The sequence below is a fragment of the Ictidomys tridecemlineatus genome, chromosome 3 (genome assembly GCF_052094955.1).
Source record: "Ictidomys tridecemlineatus isolate mIctTri1 chromosome 3, mIctTri1.hap1, whole genome shotgun sequence".
Lineage (NCBI taxonomy): Eukaryota > Metazoa > Chordata > Mammalia > Rodentia > Sciuridae > Ictidomys > Ictidomys tridecemlineatus.
In genome coordinates this window covers 76,688,263-76,715,868 of record NC_135479.1, presented here as the reverse complement: position 1 = coordinate 76,715,868, position 27,606 = coordinate 76,688,263, and the positions used below count along the sequence as shown (strand labels likewise).

The window sequence follows — 27,606 nt, the reverse complement described above, 5'->3', positions numbered from 1 at the left end:
GACTGACGAATGGAAGCAGGACAAAAATGGCTAGATTTTTCTTTGTATGTTGCTATTTCAAAATAAGATCCTCACCCCACAAAGTATACAGCTTTGAACAAAACATAGCTGAAGGAAAAATAGGTAATGAGGATATTTTTGGATTTTATTTTGAAATTAATCAAATGAGATTGATTACACAAAGTTCCAGTTTAAGTGTAATTATCATTTTAGGTTGGAGTTGAGCAGAACAACAGACAATGAAGAAAAATCTACAATATTATGGTAAAGATATATTTACATGTTGATTGGCAATATTTGTCTTAATATGGAAAAGAGATATTAGGTTAAAACTAAAAAAGAAGACAAACATTTAAAAAATTCTCAGAAACATATTTGTTTAAAAAACTCATTAAACTCACCACTGATCTTTTTTTTTATTACTCTTATTTGCATCTAAATATCTATTTTTTAAAAAAGGCAGACTGGGCTGGGGATGTGGCTCAAGCGGTAGCACGCTCGCCTGGCATGCATATGGCCCGGGTTTGATCCTCAGCACCACATACAAACAAAGATGTTGTGTCCACCAAAAACTAAAAAATAAATATTAAAAAATTCTCTCTCTAAAAAAATAAAATAAAAAAGGCAGACTACATGCCTGGAATCTGTTTCTCCTCTTTACTTTCCTTTTTCTATTGCTAACCAAGAATGATCAGGAAGGGGCTGGAGACATAGCTCAGTGGTAGAGTGCCTGTCTAGCATGTGAGAGTTCCTGGGGGAAGTAGGAGGGGGGTGAGGTGGTGGAAAACTCATGAGGAGACAGACTGCTTCTATAAGGCAGAACTAATTCTATGTCTGGCTGGATATGACTTAGATATGTGTGGTGGCAGAAATAATGAGCAAGATCTCTACTCCTCAGAAAAACTGACTCTTTTTCAAAGACAGGGCAAACTGGCCCATGATCATTCTTTAAAGCCATCTGAATCACTGACCAGATCAGTTACAAACTGAAGGGCAGAAGACTTTTATATCCAAGACATTTGAAAAGTTATACTGTTAGTTCTTCTGCAAATATATACATAATAAGGTTCATTCATTCTGGAGAGGAAGTGAATATGTAGAGAGAACAGGAAACGTGTACAATCAGAATTCCACTCTAGGTAGAAGTTTCCAAATTCAGCTATTTCAGAATCACCTGGGATGCTTATTTAAAAAGGTGGCTGGGCCCCACCCCAAACTGTAGATTAAAATCTTTGCATTTAAAAAACCTCCCTACCCTAAATCCTGGTGATTCTGTATTTACAGGGCTTGAAAACAGCTGCTCTTAGGGCAGTGTTGAGAAGTCCTTTGCTGCAAATCATTAACATTCCTGGTATTGATTACTTACGTGTAAACTTTAAGAACAAAATCCTTTTCTTCCTTTAATTCTGTGAGTGACTGGAGGACATCCAAGATGCTTAGGACTGCACAGCCATATGGTCGCCTGTAGTGCAGATGAGCAGGGCCTTTCTTGGAGTCATTCAGGAGCATCCGGCCTTGGGCAGAGCAGAAAGCACTAGTCACACTGAGAACTCCATGACCCTCTCCATCATCTCCTGATTGTCATTCAAGGATGCCAGAGCTATAGGGACCTAAGAGATCCTTCAAGTTGTAATACTAAAGGGTTGCAGGGAATCATCCCAGGATATTTATGTCGAAAAAACCCAAATAGGCCAAGGCTCCTTTCCTGCACCACACTCTGTCAATCATCCTTATCACCTATCTTGAAATTAACACAACAGTCCATTTATTAATCACATGAGAATAAATGAGTGACCTTAGGAATTTCTTAGAAAAATCAATGAGCTAATACAAACTTGACAGGCAAATTAAGGATAGAAAGTTCAATATTTTTTTGCTGCTGATTAAAAATTATGTGAGCACAGATAAGGAGGAGATTGTTTTCCTCTCCCCGCCCCCGCCCCCAATTTTGTTGCCAAAGGTGCTCCAGAACCACTGTGGAAATAGAAACATTCTTGTGAAGTGGATGGATGCTTACTTTTCCTATTTATCAACACTGTGCCAAAAGTGGCAAGAGGACTTATAAATTCTAGTACCTCAACAAATGCTTTAGTAATTACACAAAAATAGTCGTGTTTTGTTTTGTTTTGGTGGGGGCAAGGGATTAAAAATATCCTTTGACGAAATGTACAAAATGATATGCTATAACCTAAACTACAAAGGAAACTTTGTTAGAGCTGCAAAAGTTATGCCATAAACTTGAAATAAGTTTAGACAAACCCACAATAAAACAGCAAGGAAAATCAGTTTTTTTCATTTCAGTTGGAATGGAAATGAAATTCTATCCTTCTTTTGGAGTGATGACAATAAGTCTAATTTTGTGGAATACGGTATAGATAGATAATTTTGGATACAAACTACAGCAAAGGGAATGTACCATCTGTTAAGTTGGCACTCCTGGCAACTTGCTGTAAGATTTTTGAGGGGGAAGGTAGGTATAGGGAGAGGATATTGTGATTGAGAGACTGTCTCAAACCAGACCACTTAAAATAAAAAGTTTATTCTTTAATCCCACCATTATATGTAATTATAATGCACCAGTAACAAATAAAATTGAAAAATTTGGATCTAAAAGCAAATAGGGAGAAGGTTTCAAGTGGGAAAAAATGCATTCATTTATATCAAACCTAGCTACTGCAACAGCTGACCTCTTACAACTCAAACAATAACAACAGTAACAAAAAGCAAATTCTAATCCTGAGACCTGAAATAAAAGGAAAGAGCTGGGAAGAAGACAAAACTTAGGCTTAGTGAATATATACATATTCCAAGTAGGGCCAGTCTTACTCATGTGAATGGGTAAAGTGGACATTACCTATTCGGATCACATGGGCAACAATATGTAAGTCTCTCTTCATGTCTTTGCTGCTCAGATCCTAAGAAAAGGAAAGAAAAAAGAAATAAATTCAGGCAAGTAATATTCAGAAAATAATAAAGTTTCATTTTAAACCTCATAGTTCTTTGCTTTTAGTATATGTTATAGGTAGGGGGAGGGTGATTACAATATACAACACTTTAGTGTTTATAAGAGTGCTATGAAAGTTTGGATATTCTATATGCTTTGGTTGTTTATTTTATTTATAATATTTTCCAGCTTTCATTTAGAGTGTCCCCCCCCGCAAAAAAACCCCCAAATATTTACAAAAGTTGTACTTTGGAAATCTTCATGATTTCACCTCATTTCCTCCACTTTTTAATTTGTTTTTATTTTTAAATTTGTTCTAATTAGTTATTTATGAAACTAGAATGAACTAGGATACATCATACATAAATAGAGTATAATTTCTCATTCTTCTGGTTGTATATGATGTAGAATCCCACCAGTCATGAGGTCATATATGTACATAGGATAATAATGTATGTACATAGGGTAATAATGTCTGATTAATTCTACCTTTCTACCTCCATACTTGCTCCCCTCCCTTCACTCCCCTCTCCCTAAAGTACCTCTATTATCCACTAGCCTGCCCCCTTCTTATTGTGAGTTAGCATCTGCATATCAGAGAAAATATTTGGCCTTTGGCTTTTTGGGACTGGCTTATTTGCTTAGGAAGATATTTTCCAGCTTTATTCATTTACCAGAAAATGAATAAATTTTTATTTATTAATTTCATTCTTCTTTAAGGCTGAGTAATATTCCATTGGGTATATATGTCACATTTTCTTTATTAATTCATCTGTTGAAGGGCCTCTAGGTTGGTTAAATAGTTTATCTGTTGTGAACTGAGTTGTTATAAACATAGATGTTTGCCTCATGTTTCTTCTATCATCCCCTAAATACATTTTGTCACAAAAGGAATAAATGTTCAGAGCAGAAAAGAATAGGAAAACCTCAAAAGCTTATCAGTGACAAAAAGCTTTTTCTCTACTCATTTTATATCTATTCCATTGTCCACAAATTATTATTACACTTTGGCTATGTTGCCTTTAAAAGAGATTAATTTGAGGTGCTTGACTTGCTTGGTATCAGAGCACAGGACTATTAAAAGTGATTCACTTGGGGCTGGGGATGTGGCTCAGTGGTAGAGTGCTTGCCTAGAATGCATATGGCCTTCAGTTCAATCCCTAGCACTCAAAAGAATGATTAATTTGGTTTTAATTAAACCTTGATAATTTTATGTACATTTCAAAGTTTAGACATTTATCATTTATGCTAATTTATAAAGTTAAAAATGTTTTTATTGGAAAAATTTAAGGGCTTCCATTATTATTATTTCCAGTTCAATCGAACCTAGGACAGCTTTAACACTGAGGTATAACTCTACTCTTTTACTTTGAGATAAGGTCTCTCTAAGTTGCCCAGGCTGGCTTGGAACTTGATCCTCCTTCCTCAGCCTCCAGAGTTGCTAGGGTTACAGGTATGCACCACTATGCCTGGCCTAAGGGTTTCCTTTAAATAAACAAATAGTGTTTTCTGAGAATCAGAAAAATTTTAAGTCACAGTTACAAAACTCATTCTTACACATTAAGGATTCATAATCAGAACACATTCTAAAATAAAATGTTTGATTACTTATATTTTAGTACATTATACTTGAAATAATAAAACTTCTTTTAATATAAGTTCCATTTCAGATTTTTCATCAGGTTATCAACTCACTGCTCACTTCTGGTTATTACTGTGATTCAGTGATAATGAATGAGGGAAGAGTCCCTTAATTCCCTTTCCTTTTCATACTTCATCTTTTGATTGGTTCCAGATCCCAATTAAAAAAAGACAATGGAGGGGGTCAGTCATGATTTTAAGTGACTTTAGTTTTAAATAATTTTTATACTCTGTTAGAGGATTAGCACTAAGGTGAAGCAAGCAAGGCCCCTAAGGAGGATGTTCACTCTCAGGATACTGTACTTTGCTTGCCTTACCCTTGTTCCAGCCCTGCCATGGTGAATGACCTTGAACACATGAAAGAAAAGGAGATATTAAAAACTAATGTAAAATGGTAAAAGTGAAGCTTTTTTTCATGTTTAGTGTTTTAAATTTGACTAATTTTGATATAAACATGACGCCTTTAAAATCTAGACAGTTACAGCACTCTTACAATAGTTAACACATAATGAAATAGGCTATAAAATAATTTAACATAATTGATATTTCTGTATCATAAAGATATATTTTTACATGAAAGTTGTTTTTTAATATTGAAAAAAAATGTTTCAGGCTCCATTCCAGCAATTCCTCTAATTTATAATGGAATTTAAAATAATACTATCCAAATAGTGCTATATTTTGATACTTAATAAGATGGTTATTAATTAATAAATAGAAATTGAAAAACAGGTTACCATTTTTACACTTTTACAAATTAAAATATGTCTATAACTGAAAGATCTAGAAAGGTTTGATAAATTTCAAAATGAAATGATTTCTTCTATTATAGTCTACATTGTGTTAATTCAAAATATTAAATGGCAAAGAAACAACAATTAATGTTGGTAAGGATGTGGAGAAAAACATACACTAGAACACTGCTGGTGGGAATGTAAATTGATGCTATTATTTTGGAAAGCAGTATGGAGTTTCCTCCGAAAACTTGGAATAGAATCACTATTTGACCCAGCTATCCCTCTTCTTGGTTTATACCCAAAGGACTTAAAATCAGCATATTGCAGTAATGCATTGACATCAATGTTTAGAGCAGCTCAATTCACAATAGCTAATCTATGGAACTAATTTAGGTTCCTTCAATGGGTGAATGAATTAAAAAATGTGAGATATATATATATATATATATATATATATATATATATATATATCTCATGGAATATTACTCAGCCTTAAAGAAAAGTATGTTTTTAATAACCCTGTGATAACTGTCTTCAACCATGCACTTACATTTAATAAAATGAGGCTGGAGAATATCATGCTAAGTAAAATATTCCAATCCCCAAAAAACCAAAAGCTGAATGTTTTCTCTGATATATGGATGCCAATTCACAATGGCAGGGTTGGCTAGGGAAGAATAGAGTTACTTTAGATTAGGTAGAGGGGAATGAAGGGGAGGGGAGGGGTTACGGGGGTAGGAAGATTAGTAGAATGAATCAGACATTAATCTATGTACGTATATAACTATATTACTGGTGGGATTATAAATCATGTATAATCAGAAGAATGAGAAATTATACTCCATTATATATGATATATAAAGTGCATTCTATTGTCAGGTATAACAAATTAAAACAAATAAAAAAATTTTAAAAACCATACTCTTGAAGACTAAGTACCAAGTGTGGCCACTCATGTTAAAATACAAAGACCTGTTAAATCAAGATGGAAAGAGAGATGATGCACTCATCATCTAATGAGTAGGATTTGAATCCTAACTGCATGGCAGGAATTAGATATGCTCACTGGACTATACTCTCTGAACCTATGTAACTAGGAAGCTGGTGACACAGTGGGTAGAGATGAGTGAGGACAGTGATTCAAGGCCCAACATCTCAGTTATTTATGTTCAATTTGAAATTTGGAAAAGTTAGTTAATTTATTTCTATATACCTGAGCTATTCTTTTTCTATAGGGGAGATAATGGGACTTACAAATATAAAATATAGCCATTTTTTCACATTTAAGCTGCAAAAAATAAGAAATAGGTTATTAGAGTAATAATTTCAGAACTCCAAAAAATCAGCACCTAAAATCCCATTTTGAAATGTGGAAAAATATAAATAAATGTACAAAATATGATTCCAACTAATGCAGGGAAAATAGTACAAGTTCATTCTCAAGTGGGTCACTCAAACATAACAGTAAGTAGCATATATTTACTTATTTATTTATGTAGAGAATAATTTTTGAGACCTCAGTATTTATCACACACTGTGTGTGAGGTGTTGGATATCTAGTAATGAGTAAATACACATAGATATACTCTCACTCACTCATACATACAGCCATTGTTTATTATGAAAGTCAACAAATTCCTCATTGTATTGTAAAGTCATGTAAATATGAAACACTCTTGGATAAATTCTTTCTTCACAGGATACCCTAAAATCTAACACAGTCAGAGATAATAAGGTTTCAAAGAGAAAGGGTTGTACCACTGATAATGTGAATGTAATGTGGCTCTGAAATCTGCTAAATCTGGCACCCTTTTCCTGATGTTAAGTTAGATAAACAGATCAGCATCAACTATTTTTGTGGCTACATTTACTTTCATTTTTATTTTTCATTTGTTCATTTTAGTTATACATGACAGTATAATGTATTTTGACATACATACATGACTCCACTTGTGGCTGCATTTTTTTTTTCATTTATTGAGACTTTGTAGCACATATAGCAATCTGGAAGTCTCCTTTAGTTTATAGGATTAACTCAAGTCTTGGATAATAAGAAATCAGTTCTCACCAAACTTTATATATATATATATATATATACATACATATACATATGAAAGTAAAACATGAAAGTCCTGACTAAGCTAATCTTCTTCATGTGCTTTGTAAAAATGCCTCAAATCTTGTTTAGAAACTTTTAAAAATCCAGAGCTGTACTACAAAGTGAACTATGGAACCAATATATGTAGTAGGTTTGTTCTTTCTCAGTGTGGCAGAACAGGAGCACATCATGAGTGTTGAATGCATCTTTGATTTATAAAATTGGAAATACAGCTTTGGCCTCTGGGCCCATACAGATAATTAAAATTCTAAATGAAAATTTTGTTTTACTGCAATTACATCCAAATATCATCATAATCAAGTTCATTTTTCAAGTGACAAGGACTACTCATTCATATTTGAGGATGACACATACACATAGGTCTGTTCCCACAAATCCAAGGAAAAAGGCATCAACATTTTCTCCTGTTATTTTACTAGATACTAGAGGACCAGGACCTGAAAACACCTTCCAAAATTACTGAAATATTGTAGAGAGATGTGTCTCATCTCCTTCTGTTTCAGAAGCAAGGTCTCAGAGAACCACGTTAGTGGTTAGGCACTCTCTTTTCCTTCTTGCATTACCTTCTAAGCCTTGAATACTGAGTTCAATGATGGACAAAACATTATTTTAGCTTGGCTAGATTTATAAATATTTTTGTGTATCTGGAACATTTAAAGTTAAAGCTGTTCCTGTGAAAGTAGTTTCTAATTCTGTAATAACATCATTTGACATTTTGAAAGATTAAGGTATAGTAAATGAACTGAAGTCAGATGAACAAATACAGTTTTAACTTTCAAAGAAAATCACACATTATATCCCACATAAATACTATTTGCATTCATGAGGCATAATGTAAACTTTTAGACATCACTTATCAATCACATACCACATGCAAGGTCATTGACAATTTGAGACTATCACATTTCCTAAGCTCAGTGAATTTTGATGTATCTTTTGATGTATCACTGAAACAGATCAAAGAACCCATAATAGTCAAAACATATTTAAAATTGTGACAGTCTTATTTTCTTTTTCAGCAAATAAGTGAACTCAAAGTTGGATAGTTTTTTAATGGGACAAAAATAAATCAGAATCAATTTGAAGAATATACAAGGCAATGTGGTATTGTGAGGTTTAACACTTTTCATTAAGCAAATTACACAACCTTCTCTGAGTTGATGGCTCCATGATTACAGAGACCATGAACAACAGCATGGTATTCAGAAAAAATCCTAATGTTCAGATCACAGCAGAAAAATACTTCCCATCTGGTATTTGAAAGAGGACTATTGAGTTTTTCTATCTTTATTTGAACTTACTAATAGACTGCTAAGTGTAGATTTAGTGGACACATTTAAGAGAAAACTATGCTTACATATCAGAAAAATTCCCAGTGCCTTGGATAACAATAGTAAAACAATTAAGCCAGATTTTGTGGGAAGTAGTTTATAAAATCTGCACCAGTAAAAGGTACTTGATTATATTTCTTTAATAAAAATTCAGTTAAAAACCACACATAATATTGTTTCTCTATAAATATTTCATTAAATTGGATAGAAACATAAATCAAATCCTACTGTCCCCAGTGTGAAGCAAATAATAAATGCTAGTTTCTAAGGTGACAATAGCTATACAGCAGTTAGAGTCAATACCAAAAAAGGGAGGGGGGAAGAAAATTTGCACATACTGTAAAAAGGGCACACATTCGGTCTATCTTCTCTGGGTTTCTTGGCCCACCATTCTTGTTCAGTCTCACCAGAAACCGCTCACTGAAAAGTAGGAAGCAGAAAGAAAACTGTAAAGAACTTTACACTTTAGAACAAGTAAAAAAAGGTATATACACAGAATCCTCAAATACTTACAGGACAGCTTGTAAGAGATAGGTGAGGCCCAAAACACATATCTAGTAGCAAGACACTCTATTTTTTGTGCCAAATAACATGCAGCAGACACTCCAAACTGCCAGATCAGATGTTGCTGTTTACATGTTTGTTGTGGCTGTGTGTTTTATATCTCAGAAGGGCAGTAATAAGTACTGTGTCATATTTTTCCCCAATTCCCTCAAAGCACCTGGCACAATGCTAATCCCATTAACAAGTATCTTTGATGTGAGAACTCTGATCATAATAAAAATATTAATTATATTACAGCTAAAAGAATCTACATTATCCAATTTACATCTTTCTGTATGTAACTCTGGAGAATCTATTTTAGGACTAAGGGAAAAAAACACTACAAGGACTTACAAAGATTTGAGTGAAAAGTAAAAAACAAATGATGTGTTATAACTAAAGCAGAATTTTGTTGAGGGCTGCAATCAAGTCAAGATGGCACCTGGCAGTTTGCCAGAAGGAGTGGTTTGTGAAGCAATGCCACCGAGCCATTAAGATGATGAGGATTCCTTATTGGCTGACTACTGTATCTAGATGATGCTAATTGAGACAACCTGTGTGTAATCAGTAAGGTGTATATACCTCTGCTATACCGAAATAAAGCGGCTCCTGCTACCTTGGGTGCCCGCTACCTTGAGTTCCCACTTCAACCTTCAAGTTGCTTGTCACCTCCCAGTTATTGTACCCAGCCAGACTGCGGCAGAATTTAAGTCAGTAAATATTTTTTTTCTCAGATATTATAGGTAATTCCATACAGAAATTATTGAACTAAAAAAATAACAGCCCATAGGTGTAGTTTTTGAAAAATTTGGAGAAATATCTCCTTTGTCCCTCATCTCCTTCCAGTCCCTACACAGAATCTCATTTAATCTCTTCATGCTAAGGTTCCCTACCAACTTAACAGGAAAACTGAGGCATGGTGAAGACAAAGTATGTGGCTATAAAAGTAGTTTGCTTCCCTTGTGTCCCCAGTCACACTAACTGAATACATGTGATACCAGTAAAAGGACAGGTATTAAAATATTCTACAAGAATTATAAGATGGAATATCAACTGCATGGTTTGATCAGTTCATGTATTCATTTGTTCATTTAGTTGACACAGTTATTTATTATTATTAGTTTTTCCATGTTTTTGTTGGTATACTATAATTTTACATAATGGCAGGATTTGTTGTTACATATTTGTACATGCACACAATATAAAAATATAATTTGGCCAATATTATTCCCCAGTATTTCCACTTTTCTTTCCTTCCTCCCTTCCCCTGGTTCCTTTCCTCTACTCTACTGGTCTTCCTTCTATTTTCATGAGACCCCATGCCACCAATGTTTTCCTTTTTCTTCTCTAGCTTCTCAATATGAGAGAAAACACAAGACCCTTGATTTTCTGAGTTTGGCTTATTTCACTTAATATTCTCAAATTACATCCATTTTCCTATTAATGACATAACATAATTTTATTCTTCTTTATAGATGAATAAAACCATAGATTATACCACATTTTCCTTATCCATTTATCCACTGACAGAAACTCAGGTTGGTTCCATGATTTTGCTATTATGAATGTGATGTTATAAATGTAAGTATGTATGTATTGCTTTGTATGCTGACTTTAATTTTTTAGGGTAGACACCTAGGGATGGTATAGTTGGGTCATATGGTGGTACCATTTGTAACCCTAGTCTTTTTTTTTTTAGTTGTAGTTGGACACAACATATTTATTTTATTTATTCATTCTTATGTGGTACTGAGGACTGAACTGAGAACCTCACACATGCTAGGTGAGCATTCTACTGCTGAGCCACAACCCCAGCCCCTAACCCTAGCCTTATGAGGAACCTCCATATTGATTTTTATAGTGGTTGTACTAATGTACAATTCCACCAATAGTGTAAAAGTGTTCCTTTTTCTCTACATCCTCCCTAGAATTTATCATTGTTTACATCTTTTTTAAGATTATGGTTCTTTTACTAACAAGGGCTTTGGTTACCTGAACAAAAATATATTTGAAAGTGGGGTGGTGATAGTAATGGTGATTCAGGTCTTTGTTTTGTAAGGTAAATGGACACTTAGTACATGTTTGACTTCTGACCTCAAATGCCTGTTAGGTTTAGTACTGTAATGACAGGGATGAAAAAAAATAACAAGAAAACATGATTAAGTCATTAGGAAAACACAAATTTAAAACAGTGAGAAACTACTACATAATCTACTAAAAGAGCTAAAATTAAAAAATGAATATCAAGGCTTGGCAAGAATATAAAGCAGATAAAATGCTCATAAACTGTTGGTGGGAATGCAAAATAGTATAATTACTTTGAAAAACAGTTTGACAGCTTCTTACTAAACATAAATCAGTAATTCTACTCCTGGGTATTTACTCAGGAGAAATGAAAACATGTCCACACAAAAGCCTGAATTTGAATGTTTATAGCAGCTTATTTATAATAACAAAAACTATAAATTGCTTTCAAAGGATAAATAGTTCATATAACCAACTACAACTGCACAATTAAAAAACACAAGAAACTACTGAGACATAATAATATAGATCAATCTCAAAAGCATTATGTTAAGTGAAAAGTTAATCACAAAGACCATATGCTATATATCACTATTTATTTTTTATTTTGGGGGGTATCAGGGATTGAACCCACAGGCACTTAACCACTGAGCCACATCCCCAGCCCATTTATTAATTCTTTATTAGTACATAATCATTAAATATCAGTGGAATTTGTTGTTACATATTCATACATGCACACATCATCATTTGGTCAATTCCAATTCCCAGTTCCTCTCCTTTCTTTTCCCTCCTCCTGTTTTCTTGTCTCCTTCCTCTACTCTATTGGTCTCCTTTTTATTTTTTTGGGATTCCACTTCCCACCCTTTCCCCTTTTTCTCTGTAGCTTCCACATATGAGAGAAAATATACATATATGTTACTATCTATATTACATTCTGGAAAAGGCAAAACTATAGGGTCAGAGATCAGGGGTTGCCAAGGCTGAGAAAGGAGGGTACACTGTCTATAAAAGTGCAGGCGGAACTTTGGGGTGATAAAATGTTCTATTTCTTTGTTACACTGAGATTGCAATAAATTACCAAGACAGTCTCAATGTAAAGGATGGAGCCATATTTATTCACCAGCTGGGGAGGCACCAGCTGGCAGGATGAGGAGGCAGGCTGCATGTCTATACGCCTTGACCCCCTCCAGGCGTTAGAGCACACCATTTATAGTTTAAAACCACAAGTAAAACATGTCAGTATATTAATTATAAGTGGCTTTTGCTATGATTCAAAATTACAAACATCATGAGATCTAAAATTTAAGCAGAAGGGGAAGTGGGTCAAAATGACCCTAGTTGAGTATGATTTAAAGAATGTTTACTAACATCTAGACAAACATTATTTGACAGGATACATTGCCCAGAAAAAATGGAACCAAAAAGAGAAAAAATTTTCATCATATAAGAAGAACAGAAATATCTGTGTTTCTATGCAGGGTGTGCCAAGCAGGATCAGGATGGAAGAGGCAGAATTCTCTCAAGGGCGAAGCATTTCTTACATAACATGGAGATTTAGGGTAAAATGGAGTCTGTTTAGTCATTGACCATTATATCTTGGCCCATATTATCCTAACTGTAATGGCGGTTTCACAATGACATACAATCATCAAAACTCACTGAATGATGCAATAAAACAGGCAAATTTTACTACATAAAAATTATATCCAACAAATCTAACTTCAAAAAAGATAGGATACACATTAGCACATTAACATCTCATGGAATAGTGTTAGTGCAAGGAAAAATATTAAAGATAAAGGAGACAGAAATTTATAAAGGAAAACCCTTGATGAGGTGAGAACTAATAGAATGTAGGTGACAGTCAAGAAGGAAAAAGATAGGTTTAGATACAAATTAGTTTGTAGTTTTAGTAACAAAACGTTGAGGCTTATTACAGAAACAGGAAATAAGAAAAGTACATTTTTTAAAAAGACATACAAAAACATTAGTAAAAATTCTCAGATCATTTGAAAGAAAAAAGGAGAAAAGATAATTGTGACACTGACAAGTGGAAAAAAAGGGACAATTAGGCAAATCAATTCTGTCTCCAAAATATATTTTTAACATTTATATCTCTTTCCATCTTCTTTGCTTCCATTAATTGAAGCCACCACTAGATTCTAGCTTAGATTTATATAACAATATCCCAGGTGGTATCTTACTTGGCCTCTCTAAAATGTGTTCTTTGGAAAGATTGATCCTTTTCAAATGTCAATCAGATTACATAATTTCCCATTTCAGAATCTTTTCATATAATAAACTAATGTTTTACAAGGTTGTCAAAGCAATTCAAATTCAAGATGGAAAAAAATAGAATTTCAAAAAATGGTGCTGAAAATATTGGATGCAAAAATACAAAATAATGAAGCTGGACTTAAATTTATTTCATATCATATATAAAAATTAACTAAAAATGGATCATAGATCTAAATGTAAGAGCTAAACTACAAAAACTCTTAGAAGAAAATTTATCTCCATGACCTATAGATAATGTTTTTAGGTGGAACACTAGAAGCACAGCAACAAAAGAAAAAATAGGTAAGTTGGATTAAAATTAAAACTTTTGTGCTTTGAAGGATACCATCAAGAAAGTAGAAGAAAAGCTAGAGAATGAGTGAAAATACTGGCAAATCATATAACTGATAAGGGATGTATGCCTATACTATGGATCAAAGATTTAGGAATTAGACCAGGAGTTTTACAACTGCTAGAGAAAAACAGAGGATCAACAACCCAACATATGCATACAGGCATAAACTTCCTCAATAAGACTCTCAAATTCAAGAAATAAAACTGAAAATTTAAATGGGATGGCAAAATATTAATCTGCACAGCAAAGGTGAGTATGAAGAGAAAAGCTACAGAATGAAAGAAAATCTTTGCCAGCTACTCTTTTGACAGAGGATTATATCCAAAATATAGAAAAACTAAAAAAAATGTAACCACAAAAGACAACCTATTTAATAAATATGAAAATTTCCTAAACAGATATTTCTGAAGAGAAGAAATACAAATGACCAACAAATACATGAAAAAATGTTCAACATCTATAGTAGTTAGAGAAATGCAAATCAAAACTACACTGAGATTTCATCTCCCTCTAGTTAAGAATTGCAATCATCAAGAACACACATAATAATAAATACTAGTGAGTTTGTGGAGAAAAGGAAAAAACCTATTCTACTGCTGGGATTATAAATTAGTACAACCACTATAGAAATCAGTATGGCAGTTCCTCAAATGACTATGATATGATCCAACTATACCACTCAATCTTCAGTATTCATAAAAAATAACTAAGTCAGCTTATATAGCAATACATTATGTACCAATGCTTATGGTAGAGCAATTCATAATTGCCAAATTGTGGAACTGCCTAGGTTCTGTCAATGGATGAATGGATAAAGAAAATGTGGCACATATACACAACAGAGTCATAAAGAATGAACTTACTCGGCTGGGATTGTGGCTCAGTTATAGAGCGCTTGTCTAGCACATATAAGACCCTGGGCTTGATCCTCAGCACCACTTAAATATAAATAAATAAAATAAAAGTACTGTTTCCAACTACTTTCAAAAAATAAAAAATATTAAAAAAAAGAATGAACTTAGGTCATTTGCAGAAAAATGGATGGAAGTGGAGGACATCATGTTAAATGAAGATAGATTCAGAAAGTCAAGGTTTAGGTCTTTTCTCTTGTATATGGAAGACAGAAAGAAAACAGGAGAGAAGAGGGATTTTGAATAAAAAGAAGGGAGACAAGTTGAGTAGAGGATGAGGATGGGGGGGGGTAGGAGAAATGGGAAAGTGAGGGTAATGGCAATGAAATTGACTAAATAAGAATAAATCAGGCCTTCCGACCAGCAGACAACCACGGGAGGTCAAGCCCAGCCACCCAGATCCACCCACACTTGCCTGCGTGGGACCCAGGTTCACAATAGGCAGAGGTCCACCCCTCCATTGGCAGACACCCGCCCGAGCCCAGCCTCTGGCATAGGACCACCCATTCCAACCAGCAGACTACTGTGGGAGGTCAAGCCCAGCACCCCAGATCTGCCCAAATCAGCCCGCATGTAACCCAGGCTCACAACTACCACAGGAGCCCAGGCCTGGCCCAGATCCACCCACAACAACTTGTGCAGGATCCAGGTCCAGAGTAGGTCCAAGTTTGTCCCCCCCGTGCCCCCACCTGGGAGCCTAAGCCTAAACAACTTCCATCTTGGGACACTGTAGTCACCGCCATAGCCTTTCCCACATAGCAGGAAACTTTTTGACAATAGGGCCTAGAAGCAGCTACATTTCAGAGCAGGCATTCCAAAGAGAGTGTGAGGCCCACCCTTTCAGCCCCATATCTATAAGACATTGTTTCCGTCTTGGGGCACCTCAACTATTATCTCAATTTACCTTGGCTATTGCCACCACCATCTTTAGATGCAGTAGCATACATACAGGGACACCACCAGGGTCTTAAAGCCCAACATCAAGGTGAGGCACAGATAATCTTCATGGGTACTACAAAAATACAGGGTAGAAACTGTAATATCTCAGATTCACGCTGCAAGAAAGAAAAATACATAGACAACATGAAAAAAAAGGGAGGAAAGTACACCAAACAAACCAGGATACTATAATAACAGAATGCATAAACAGCGAAGTTGATGAAATATCAGAGAAGGAGTTCAAAAGGTTCATAATTAAAATGATCTGTTAATTAAAGAACGACCTAAAAGAGCAAAAACAGGCAAAAATTGATCACTCTAACAAAGAAATAAGTGAGCAAATACAGGCAGCAAAAGATTACTTCAAAAAAGAAACAGAGACTCTGAAAAAAAAAACAAACCCACAGTCAGAAATCCTTGAAATGAAGGTTACAATAAACCAAATAAAAATCTCAATAGAAAAAAATAACCAACAGACTAGATCCCTTGGAAGAAAAAAGTTCAGATAATAAAGACAAAGTATACAATCTGAAAAATAAAGTTGATCACACAGTGAAGATAGTAAGAAACTATGAATAGAACATCCAAGAATTATGGGACAGCATCAAAAGACCAAATCTAAGAGTTATTGGGATAGAGGAAGGAACAGAATTTCAAACCAAAGAAAAGCACAATCTCTTCAATGAAATAATATCAGAAAATTTCCCAAGCTTGAAGAATGAATTAGAAAACCAAATAAAAGAGGCTTACAGGATGCCAAACGTATAAAATTATAATAAATCTACACCAAGGCACATTATAATGAAAATGCCTAGCACACAGAATAAGGATAAAATCTTAAAAGCCAAAGAGAGAGGAATCAGATCACACATAGGGGGAGACCAATTCATATCTCAGCAGATTTTTCAACCCAGATCCTCAAAGCCAGAAGATCATGGAACAACATATACCAAGCTCTGAGAGAAAATGAATGCCAACCAAGAATTTTATATCCAGCAAAATTCAGCTTTAGATTTTATGATGAAATAAAAACCTTCCATGACAAACAAAAGTTAAATTACAGCAAGAAGACCAGCACTACAGAACATTCTTGGCAAAATATTCCAAGAAGAGGGAATAAAAAATAAGGGTGAAAAATCACCAGAGGGAGGTGTTACACTATGGAAAATCTAATAGAGGAGAAACCAAGTCACATTAAATACCAAAAATAAACAAAAATGACTACAAATACAAATCATGTCTCAATAATAACCCTGAATGTTAATGTCCTAAACTCACCAATCAAAAGACATAGGCTAGCTGACTGGATTAAAAAAAGATCCAACAATATGCTATTTCCAAGAGACTCATCTCACAGGAAAAGACATCCACAGACTGAAGGTGAAGGGTTGGAAAAAAATCATACCACTCACATGGACTACAGAAGCAAGCAGGAGTTTCCACCTCATATCAAATAAAGCAGACTTCAAGGAAAGTTAACCAAAAGGGATAAAGGAAATTTCATACTGCTCAAGGGAACCATATATCAACAAGACTTGATAATTATAAATATGTATGCCCCAAACAATGGAGTGACCATGTTCATCAAACTCTTTCAAATTCAAGAGTCAAATAGACCACAACACAATAATTTTGGATGACTTTAACACACCTTATTTACCACTGGATAGATCTTCCAAACAAAAGCTGAATAAAGAAACTACAGAAGTCAATAACAAAAATCAATAACTTAGATGTAAGTGACATATATAGAATATTCATCCTTCAACAAGTAAATACACTTTATTCTCAGCAGAACATGAATCTTTCTATAAAATAGACCATATATTATGTCACAAAGCAAATCTTAGCAAATATAAAAAAGTAGAGATACGATTCTGCATTCTGTCATATCATAATGGAATGAGGCGGTGCGGCCAGCGCAGACAGAAGATGGCGCAGAATGCAGAGGCTTTGCTTGTGGGTCACCAGACAAAGCTCTGAACACAGCACAAGGTCACCCCAGCACCCCCCACAACACCAAACACCCTATGCGGGAAACAGACGGAATCCATCTTGGAAAACCTTATTCGCCATCTATTGGTGGGCATAGCTACCAGTGTGGTTCTGCAGCTGATCAGAGAGATTTTGGTACTATACAAGAGCAATATAAATATATAGGGGAAAAATATTAAAAACAACAGTCACACAGAGCTGGAAAGAAATGTGAGCAATATGAAAAAAACAAGGAAAAAAAAGGACTACAAACGTTGCAGGACAATTCAACATTATAAGAGATAATATCTGCAGCAGAAGGAATGATTTCAGGATATTCATGGTTCAGAAGATCGGGAGTCTCAAGGAAAACTTTAGACAGCAAATTCAGACAATGAAAGATCACTCTGACAATGAATTACATAAACAAATCCAAGAAGCAAAAGATCAACTCTACAGGGAGATTGAGGTTATACAACAAAACAAAACAAACAAATAACAACAACAATAAAAAAAAAACCAAACAGAAATTCTGGAAATGAAGGAAATAATAAACCAAATTAAAAACTCAAATGAGAGTATCACCAGTAGAGAAGAAGACTTAGAAGATAGTACATCGGACAATGAAGACAAAGTATATCATCTCGAAAAGAGTGTAGACAGCACAGCGAGACTGATAAGAAACAACAAGCAGAACATCCAAGATACATGGGATAGCATAAAGAGACCAAATTTAAGAGTTATTGGGACACAGGAAGATATAGAGGTCCAAACCAAAGGAATGAGCAAGCTGTTCAATGAAATAATATTAGAAAACTTCCCAGACATGAAGAATGAAACAGAAATCCAAATCCTAGAAGCCTACAGGATGCCAAATATGCAAAATCACAAGAGATCCACACCAAGACACATTATAATGAAGATAGATGCCCAACATACAGAACAAGGAGAGAATTTTAAAAGCCACAAGAGAAAGGAAGCAGATTACATTTAGGGGTAAACCAACTAGACTGATCTTTCAACACAGACTCTGAAAGCTAGAAGATCCTGGAACAACATACTTCAAACGCTGAAAGATATGAATTAGAACCAAGAATCTTGTATCCAGCAAAATTAAGCTTCAGGTTTGAAGATGGGAAAAAAACCTTCCATGATAAACAAAAGTTAAAAGAATTTGCAGCTAGAAAACCAGTGCTTCAAAACATCCTTGGCAAAACATTACATGAAGAGGAAATGAAAAATAACAATGAAAACCAACAGCGGGTGGTAGTACAGTAAAGGAAAAACTAACCAGCTGCGCCCCTCCCCTGACTCAGGCAATGGCAAGGCCTTACTGAGGTGGATGGCACAAGGCTTCCATCCTCTGGAGGAGTACAGTATATTTCTGGGAATGGGCTGGTTTGTTTTTGTATTCCTTTAATAAGTATAGTTGTGACTTCTCATATGACCATTAAGTATGAAGGAAAAAACATGACTTTCTCAATGCAACTACTTCTAAAGAATGGATCTGTTTGCTCTAAATGCAATAATTCAGCTGTGGAGCGTAAATTGTTAATGTCTAATGAAAAACTCCCTGTATTCCTGTCAAGGAAGTTTTTGAGAAATTAAATTAAAATCTAGAGAAGAAAAATTAATGTTAAGAAGACAGATTAGTGCTTAGTACTGGGCAACTTGTTCTTGTTCCTGTGCACAATGGTTTGTGCTCTTACTCTTGTTTGATTAAAATTAATAACAAGTTAACCACTTGCTGTAACCATGGCACCGGTTCCAGTCAGTAAGTCAAGAAAGAATAGTCAAGGTATAGGCCAATAGTTGGGACATTTCTAACTATTATTAAAAGTTAACTAAACAGAAACAGCTCAAAGCAAAACTTGAACTGAAAGGAAAAATGCTTGCTTATGCATAAGCCAAGATACATTCTTCTATTCTAATTGTAGCTAAAGCAATATTTTGTTTCTTTGAATAATGATTCCTGTTTTGCAACCACAGAGTACTGTGAGCCTGCCAAAATGAAAAGTATATATGATCAACTTCCCAAGTAAAGATTGGGATTCAGCACCTTCACTTTGGTGTCTGTGTTGTTTCTCCATCCCCCTTTCGCCAACTCCTCACCATCTGTTCGTCTCCTGAGACCCCCTGTTGGAGCTGGACTCCGACACTAACCAAAAAAGGAAAAGCTAATCAAGTTAAAGAACAAAAATAAATGAATATGGCTGGAAATACAAACCATATCTCAGCAGTAACCCTAAATGTTAATGGCTTAAACTTACCAATCAAAAGACATAGGGTAGTAGACTTGATTTAAAAAAAGATCCAACAATATGCTACCTACAGGAGACTCATCTGATAGGAAAAGACATACATAGACAGAAGGTGAAAGGTTGGGAAAAATCATACCGCTCACATGGACCTCAGAAGCAAGCAGGGGTGTTTATACTCGTATCAAATAAAATAAACTTCAAGCCAAAGTTAATCAAAAGGGATAAAGAAGGACACTACATACTGCTCAAGGGAACCATTCACCAAAAAGACATAACAATCATTAATATATGCCCCAAACAATGGTGCAGCTATGTTCATCAAACAAACCCTTCTCAAGTTCAAGAGTCAAACAGACCACAACACAATAATCATGGGTGATTTTAACACACATCTCTCACCACTGGACAGATTTTTTCAAACAAAAGTTGAAAATAAAAAAAATAATGAAATTAAATTAGAAATCAATGGTAAAACAAGAAACAAAAGCTACTCCAACAAATGGAGACTAAATAATATGCTACTGAATGAACAATGGGTTGCAGAAGACATCAGGGAGGAGATTAAAAAAATTCTTAAAGGTGAATGATAATAAATATACCATATATCAAAATCTCTGGGACACTATGAATGCAGTTTTAAGAAGAAAGTTCATTGCATGGCATTCATTCCTTAAAAGAATAAAAAATCAACATATAAATGACCTGACTTACACCTCAAAGTCCTAGAAAAAGAACAAATCAAAACCAAATGCAGTATAAGACAGGAAATAATTAAAATCAGGGCTGAAATCAATGAAACTGAAACAAAAGAAACAATTGACAAAATTGACAAAACAAAAAGTAGGGTCATTAAACAAATAAACAAAATTGACAGACCCTTCGCCATGCTAACGAAGAGAAGACAGAAAACTCAAATTACTAACATATATGATGAAAAAGGAAATATCACAACAGACACTACAGAAATACAGACAATAATTAGAAATTATTTTGAAAACTTGTACTCCAATAAAGTAGAAAATATCAAAGGCATTTACAAATTTCTAGAGTCATCTAGAAAATTGAACCAGGATGATATACACAATTTAAAAACATCAATTTCAAGCGTCAAAATAGAAGATGCTATCAGAAGCCTACCAACCAAGAAAAGCCCAGGACTGGATGGATACACAGCCGAGTTCTACCTTTAAAGAAGAACTAATACCAATAGTCTACAATTCATTTCACAAAATAGAAAAAGAGGCAGCATTTCCAAACTCATTCTATGAGGCTACTATCATCCTGATTCCAAAACCAGGCAAAGACACATCAAAAAGAAAGAAAAAAAAGAAAACTTCAGGCCAATATCTCTAATGAACATAGATGCAAAAACTCTTATTAAAATTCTGGCAAATTGAAAACAAAAATATATCAAAAAAATCATGCACCACAATCAAGAGGGGTTCATCACAGGAATGCAAGAGTGGTTCAACATACAGAAATCAAAAATTTAATTCATCACATCAATAGACTTAAAGATAAGAATCATATGATCATCTCAATAGATGTAGAAAAACCATTTGACAAAATACAGCACCCCTTCATGTTCAAAACACTAGAAAAACTAGGGATAACAGAAACGTACCTCAACATCATAAAAACCATCTATGCTAAGCCCCAGCCCAACATCAGTCTAAATGGATAAAAATTGAAGGCATTCCCTCTAAAACGGGAACAAGACAGGGATGTCCCATTTCACCACTTCTATATAAAATAGTTCTTGAAACACTGGCCAGAGCAATTAGACAGATGAGAGAAATTAAAGGGATACACATAAGAAAAGAAGAACTCAAATTGGCACTATTTGCTGATGATGTGATTCTATAGTAGATCAATGTTACCTAGAAGACCCAAAAAATTCCACCAGCAAACTTTTAGAACTAGTAAATGAATTTATCAATGTAGCAGGATATAAAATGAACACCCATAAATCAAAGTCCAGGAAAACTACTCAATTAATAATAGCCTCAAAAAAAAAAACAACTTGAGAATCAACTTAATGAAAGAGGTGAAAGGTCTATATAATAAAAATTACAGAACCATAAAAAAGAAGTCAAAGACGACCTTAGAAGATGGAAAGATGTACCTTGCTCTTGGATAGGCAGAATTAATATTAGCAAATTGACCATACTTCCAAAAGCACTATACAGATTTAATGCAATGCTGATTAAAATTCCAATGACATTCCTCAAAGAAATAGAAAAAGCAATCATGAAATTCATCTGGAAACATAAGAGACCCAGAATAGCTAAAGCAATCCTTGGCAAGAATAGTGAAGCAGGTGGCATCACTACACCAGACCTTAAACTATACTACACAGCAATAGTAACAAAAACAGTGTGGTACTGGCACCAAAACAGACTGATAGACCAATAGTACAGAATAGAGGATACAGAGACTAACCCACAAAATTATAATTATCTTATATTAGACAAAGGCACCAAAAACATGCTTGGAGAAAAGATAGCCTCTTCAACACATAGTGCTGGGAAAACTGGAAATCCATATGCAACAAAATGAAATTAAACCCCTGCTTCTCACCATGCACAAAACTCAACTCAAAATGGACCAAGGACTTAGGAATAAAACCAGAGACCCTGCATCTAATAGAAGAAAAAGTAAGCCCTAATCTCCATCATGTGGGACTAGGCCCCAGCTTCCTTCATAAGACTCCTTTGGTATAAGAATTAAAATCAAGAATCAATAAATGGAATGGAATCAAACTAAAAAGTTTCTTAGCAAAAGAAACAATCTGCAGTGAATAGAGAGCCTATATATTGGGGGCAAATCTTTATCCCACACATCAGACAGAGCACTAATCTCTAGGGTATATAAAGAACTCAAAAAGCTAAACACCAAAATAACAAATAACCAATCAATAAATGGGCTAAGGACCTTAACAGAAACTTCTCAGGATATACAATCAATCAACAAATACATGAAAAAGTGTTCATCATCTCTAGCAATTAGAGAAATGCAAATCAAAACTACTATAACATATCATCTCATTCTAATCAGAATGACAGCTATTATGAAGACAAACAACAAGTGTTGTCGAGGATATGGGGAAAAAGTTACACTCATACACTGCTGGTGGGACTGCAAATTGGTGCAGCCAATATGGAAAGCAGTATGGAGATTTCTTGGAAAACTGGGAAGAGAACCACCATTTGACCCAGCTATCTTTCTCCTTGGTCTATACCCAAAGGACTTAAAAACAGCATACTACATGAACACAGCCACATCAATGTTTATAGCAGCACAATTCATGATAGCTAAACTGTGGAACCAATCTAGATGCCTGTCAATAGATGAATGGTTAAAAAAATATGGCATATATATATATATATATATACACACAATGCAATATTACTCAGCAATAAAAGTGAATAAAATCATAGCACTTGCAGGTAAATGGATGGAGTTAGAGAAGATAATACTAAGTGAAGTTAGCCAATCCCAAAAAACCCAAATGCTAAATGTTTTCTTTTATATAAGGAGGCTGATTTATAGTGGGATAGGGAGAGGGAACATGGGAGGAATAGATGAACTCTAGATAGGTTGGGAGGGGAAGGAAGGGGCATGGGGTTAGAAATGATGGTGGAATGTGATGATCATCATTATCCAAAGTACATGTATGAAGACACAAGTTGGTTTGAATATACTTTGTATACAACCGAAGATATGAAAAATTGTGTTCTATATGTGTAATATGAATTGTAATGCATTCCACTGCCATATACAAATTTTAAAAAATAAATAAAAGAATAAAAAATACAGCTTTTTGTATAATTAAACAATAGAAATTAAAAATTAAAAACTAAAATATTACCAACAACAAAAAATTCAATAATAAAAAGACAAACCAATAAAAAACAGGCCAAGACTTAAATAGATGTTTCTCCAAAGAATATACAAATGGCCAATAAATGCACATGAAAAAATGTTCAACATTTTTAGCCATCGGGGAATTACAAATAAAAATCAGAATGAGTGTACTGTTTCACCACCACTATGATAGATTTAATCAAAATGACAGATAATGAAAAATATTGAGAAGAAGGTAGTAAAATTAGAACTATCATATCCTGTTGGAATATAGTCATTTTGGAAAAGTCTGGAAGTTTTTAACATATTTAAACATAGGTAACATACGACCCATCAATTATACTTCCAGTTATATACCCTAGAGAAATGAAAACATCGTCACTCACAAAAAGAATTTGTGAATAAATGTTCACAGTAGCATTATTAATAATATCCAGAAGGCAATAACAACAAAAATATCCATCAGTGAATGGATAAGTAAATAAAATGTGGTAGGTATAGTCATATAACAAAATATTTTCCAGTCATGAAAGGAATGAAATACTGATACATGCTACAATGTGGATGAACATTAAAAACATTATGCTAAGTGACAGAAGGCAATTACAAAAGACTACATGTTGTATGATTCCATTCTTATGAAATGTCTGAATCTATGGAGACAGTATATTAGTGGTTGTTTAGGGATAGGAGTCTGGAGGAAATGGGATAACTGTTGAAGGATATAGAATTCCTTTAGGGGTTGATTAAAATGTTCTAAGATGGATTACAATACAATAATGGATTTAAAATTCTAACATACTAAAAATCACTGAACTGTACCCTTTGAATGGGTGATTTATATGACATTATATCTCAGAAGGCTGTGATAATAAACAACAACAAATCTTTTCATGGCTTATTCTCACTCTCAGACAACATGAAAATTCCTTTCCAAGTTTTGCAATGCCTTGTGTGGAACATATGACCTATTTTTACAGCCCCATCTCATTTCACATGAGCCTTTCTTGCTTACCGCTCTCCACATACATCAGTCTCCTACTTTCAAGTTTATAATGTCTTAAACATGCCAAGCTCATTCTTGTTACAGGACCTTTCCATATTCTGTTATCTTTGCCTGGAATGCTGTTCTTTCAGTCCAAGTATTTAGGTCATTGCCATCCCTCAGGTCCTAGCTCAAATTGCAGTTGCCCAGAGAAACCAACTCTGATGACTTTAACAAGAGCTACACTCCTCCCCTATTACTTATTCTTTTGGCATGAACTAATTATTTTCTTTCTTTTTTATATTTCTCTTACATAAAGAGTAAATTTGTTTTTTAAACTGATTTATAAAAATGACAGCAGAATGCATTACAATTCTTATTACACATATATGCCACAATTTTTCATATCTCTGTATATAAAATATGTTGACACCCAATTCATGTCTTCATACATGTACTTTGGATAATGATGTCTATCACATTCAACTATCCTTGCTAATCCCCTTCCCCCAGTAAATTTTTAAGGGCAAGGAAATATGTTCTCAATTGTGTTTCTAGTACTTCCAAAATCTATAGGTGCTCAATAAATGCTGAATGAACAAGGTGGAAACTTTCTGAAGATCACCATAAACTGAATCCAAGTCATTCTATGAAGAAAAATCCATGATCCAGGTGGGAGCAAATAAGACAGTAAGCACAAATCAACCTTCTAACGTGGTGGCCATGGACTCAGAAACATTAAGTATCTCCTTGCTACACACTAAAAATATATTTTCTATTTCTTCCTGGGTACTTTGCTAGACTATAAAACTTAATTCTCTTTAAGTTGAGTGCAGCCATGTGATTGAGTTTCAGATGCTAAAATATGACTGGAAATTATGTGAACAACCTGTAGGCCTATCCCTAAAAAACCTGATATATGTGCTTTCATATGTTCCCTCTTCCAGCTATATGGGGTAGACATGATCTCCCAGGGTAACCCTGGGACCATGCATTGATGATGGAAGATTATCTATTTGTCTAGATTTCTGAAAGATTGTACAAATGAGGGATACCTTACTAAATGCAGATTCACTCACACAGCACTGTTATACAAGAATAAGACACACTTTGAATTTTAGCCATGGCAACTTTGCTTGCTTTATTTAATTTTTTAAAGAATTGTACATATTGGGGGTACAGTGTGATAATTGAATATATGTATACAATATGTAATGATCAAATTGGGATAATCAGAATTTCCATCTCCTTAAACATTCATCATTTCTTGTGTTTTATATATTTATCTACTTATTATAGCAGTTAATCTATCCTAACTAGTATGTATACCTTGCATATGATGACAACTCAATTTTAACTATTAACTTGGTAATAATCTTCATGGACAGCTCATGGATATGAGACTAAAAGTAATTTTAGGAAACTTATGTTTTTTCAAGAGAATTACTTTTGCACTCTTCTTTGAAGGGAAGACATACCGATATTCTCACCATCACAGTACCACTCTATGAATCACTTTCATTTAAAAAATGTTTTCATTAGTAAATTATAATTATACATAATACTGGGAGTTTATTGTGATATTACCATACTTGTATGAAATAAAATTTTTCTCTACTTAAGTCCCCAGTATTTTCTATCTTTTCTCTCCTCCCTCTTCCTGTTTCCCTTGCTCACTATACTGCTCTTCCTTCTATTTATTTATAGTTTTTTTTAAAAAAATAATAATTTTATAGATAAATATGTAAGCAAAGCTCACTGTTGTATATTCATATAAGTACATAGCATAATTTGGTCAACTTCATTCCATCATTCCTTCCCTTTCCCATCGTTCCTCCCTCCTGCTCCATCCCCTTTCTTTGTTCCACTAATCTAACTTCTATTTTCATGGTATTCTCCCATACTTTTCTGTCATAAGCCATCCATGGATTGCCTGTGGGTCACTATACATCAAAGCCTAGTGGATAGAAACATGTGGTATCTGGGAATGACCAGTGGACATTTTCTCTGGTCAACTGTCCAGGGACATTGTGAATTTCTATCCCACTCTACCATGTCCCACACACCACCTGGAATGGGTGTGACCTGCCAAGATGCCAACCAACATTCGGACTACAAGACATCATGAAGCAAGACTCCACCCTTGAAATTTTATCCCTGCCTTTGATGTATCCCCTTAAACAATCCACCTAAGCCTTTTTTCCTTTACCTATTTCCACCCCTTTTGTGGACTGGATGTATCAGGGGCTTTGCTTTCCTAAATATATTTCTGACTCTATTCTTTTGTTCTTCATTAATTATAAGTTTTCAGATGGCTTACACCTCCTCAGCAGAAAAAAGAACCCCCCAATGAGATGCTGGTTGTCACTCCTTTATTTTGGTCTAGTTTCCACATATGGAAGAAAACACTGGACCCTTAACTTTCTGAGTATGGCTTATTTAACTTAGGATGATATTATACATTTCCATCCACTTATTGGCACATGCCATAATTTCACTCTTATTTAGGCTACAACTTCATTGTGTATATATGCCACATTATCTTTATTCATTCATCTGTTTACAGAAACCTTGGCTGGTCCCATAATTTGGCAATTGTGAATTGTGTTGCTGTAAACGCTAATATGCCTGTATCATTACAATATGTTGATTTTAGTTATTTTTTAATTGATATTTTTAAAAAATAAATGACAG

At 34.4% G+C, this 27,606-nt stretch overlaps 1 protein-coding gene and 1 long non-coding RNA gene across 16 annotated transcripts in view; one reads left to right on the top strand and one right to left on the bottom strand.

The window, feature by feature from the left end:
• Nucleotides 1-27,606, bottom strand: part of Dock3 (dedicator of cytokinesis 3) — a 586,580-nt gene that overhangs the window by 175,580 nt on the left and 383,394 nt on the right. For all 15 annotated transcript variants that reach the window (XR_013436504.1, XM_078043258.1, XM_021727520.2 and 12 more), the window contains 3 exons: nucleotides 9,111-9,192; nucleotides 2,855-2,915; nucleotides 1,367-1,514 (listed from right to left, as the gene is read on the bottom strand). Coding sequence is in view for 14 of the 15 variants with exons in the window: in XM_078043258.1 (XP_077899384.1) it covers nucleotides 1,367-1,514; nucleotides 2,855-2,915; nucleotides 9,111-9,192 (291 nt within the window). In the remaining variant the exon portion in view is untranslated. The remainder of the gene's footprint in view (nucleotides 1-1,366; nucleotides 1,515-2,854; nucleotides 2,916-9,110; nucleotides 9,193-27,606) is intronic.
• The window catches only part of LOC144376260 (uncharacterized), a 114,927-nt gene that overhangs the window by 67,261 nt on the left and 20,060 nt on the right, over nucleotides 1-27,606 (top strand). The gene's annotated exons all lie outside the window — the stretch shown is intronic.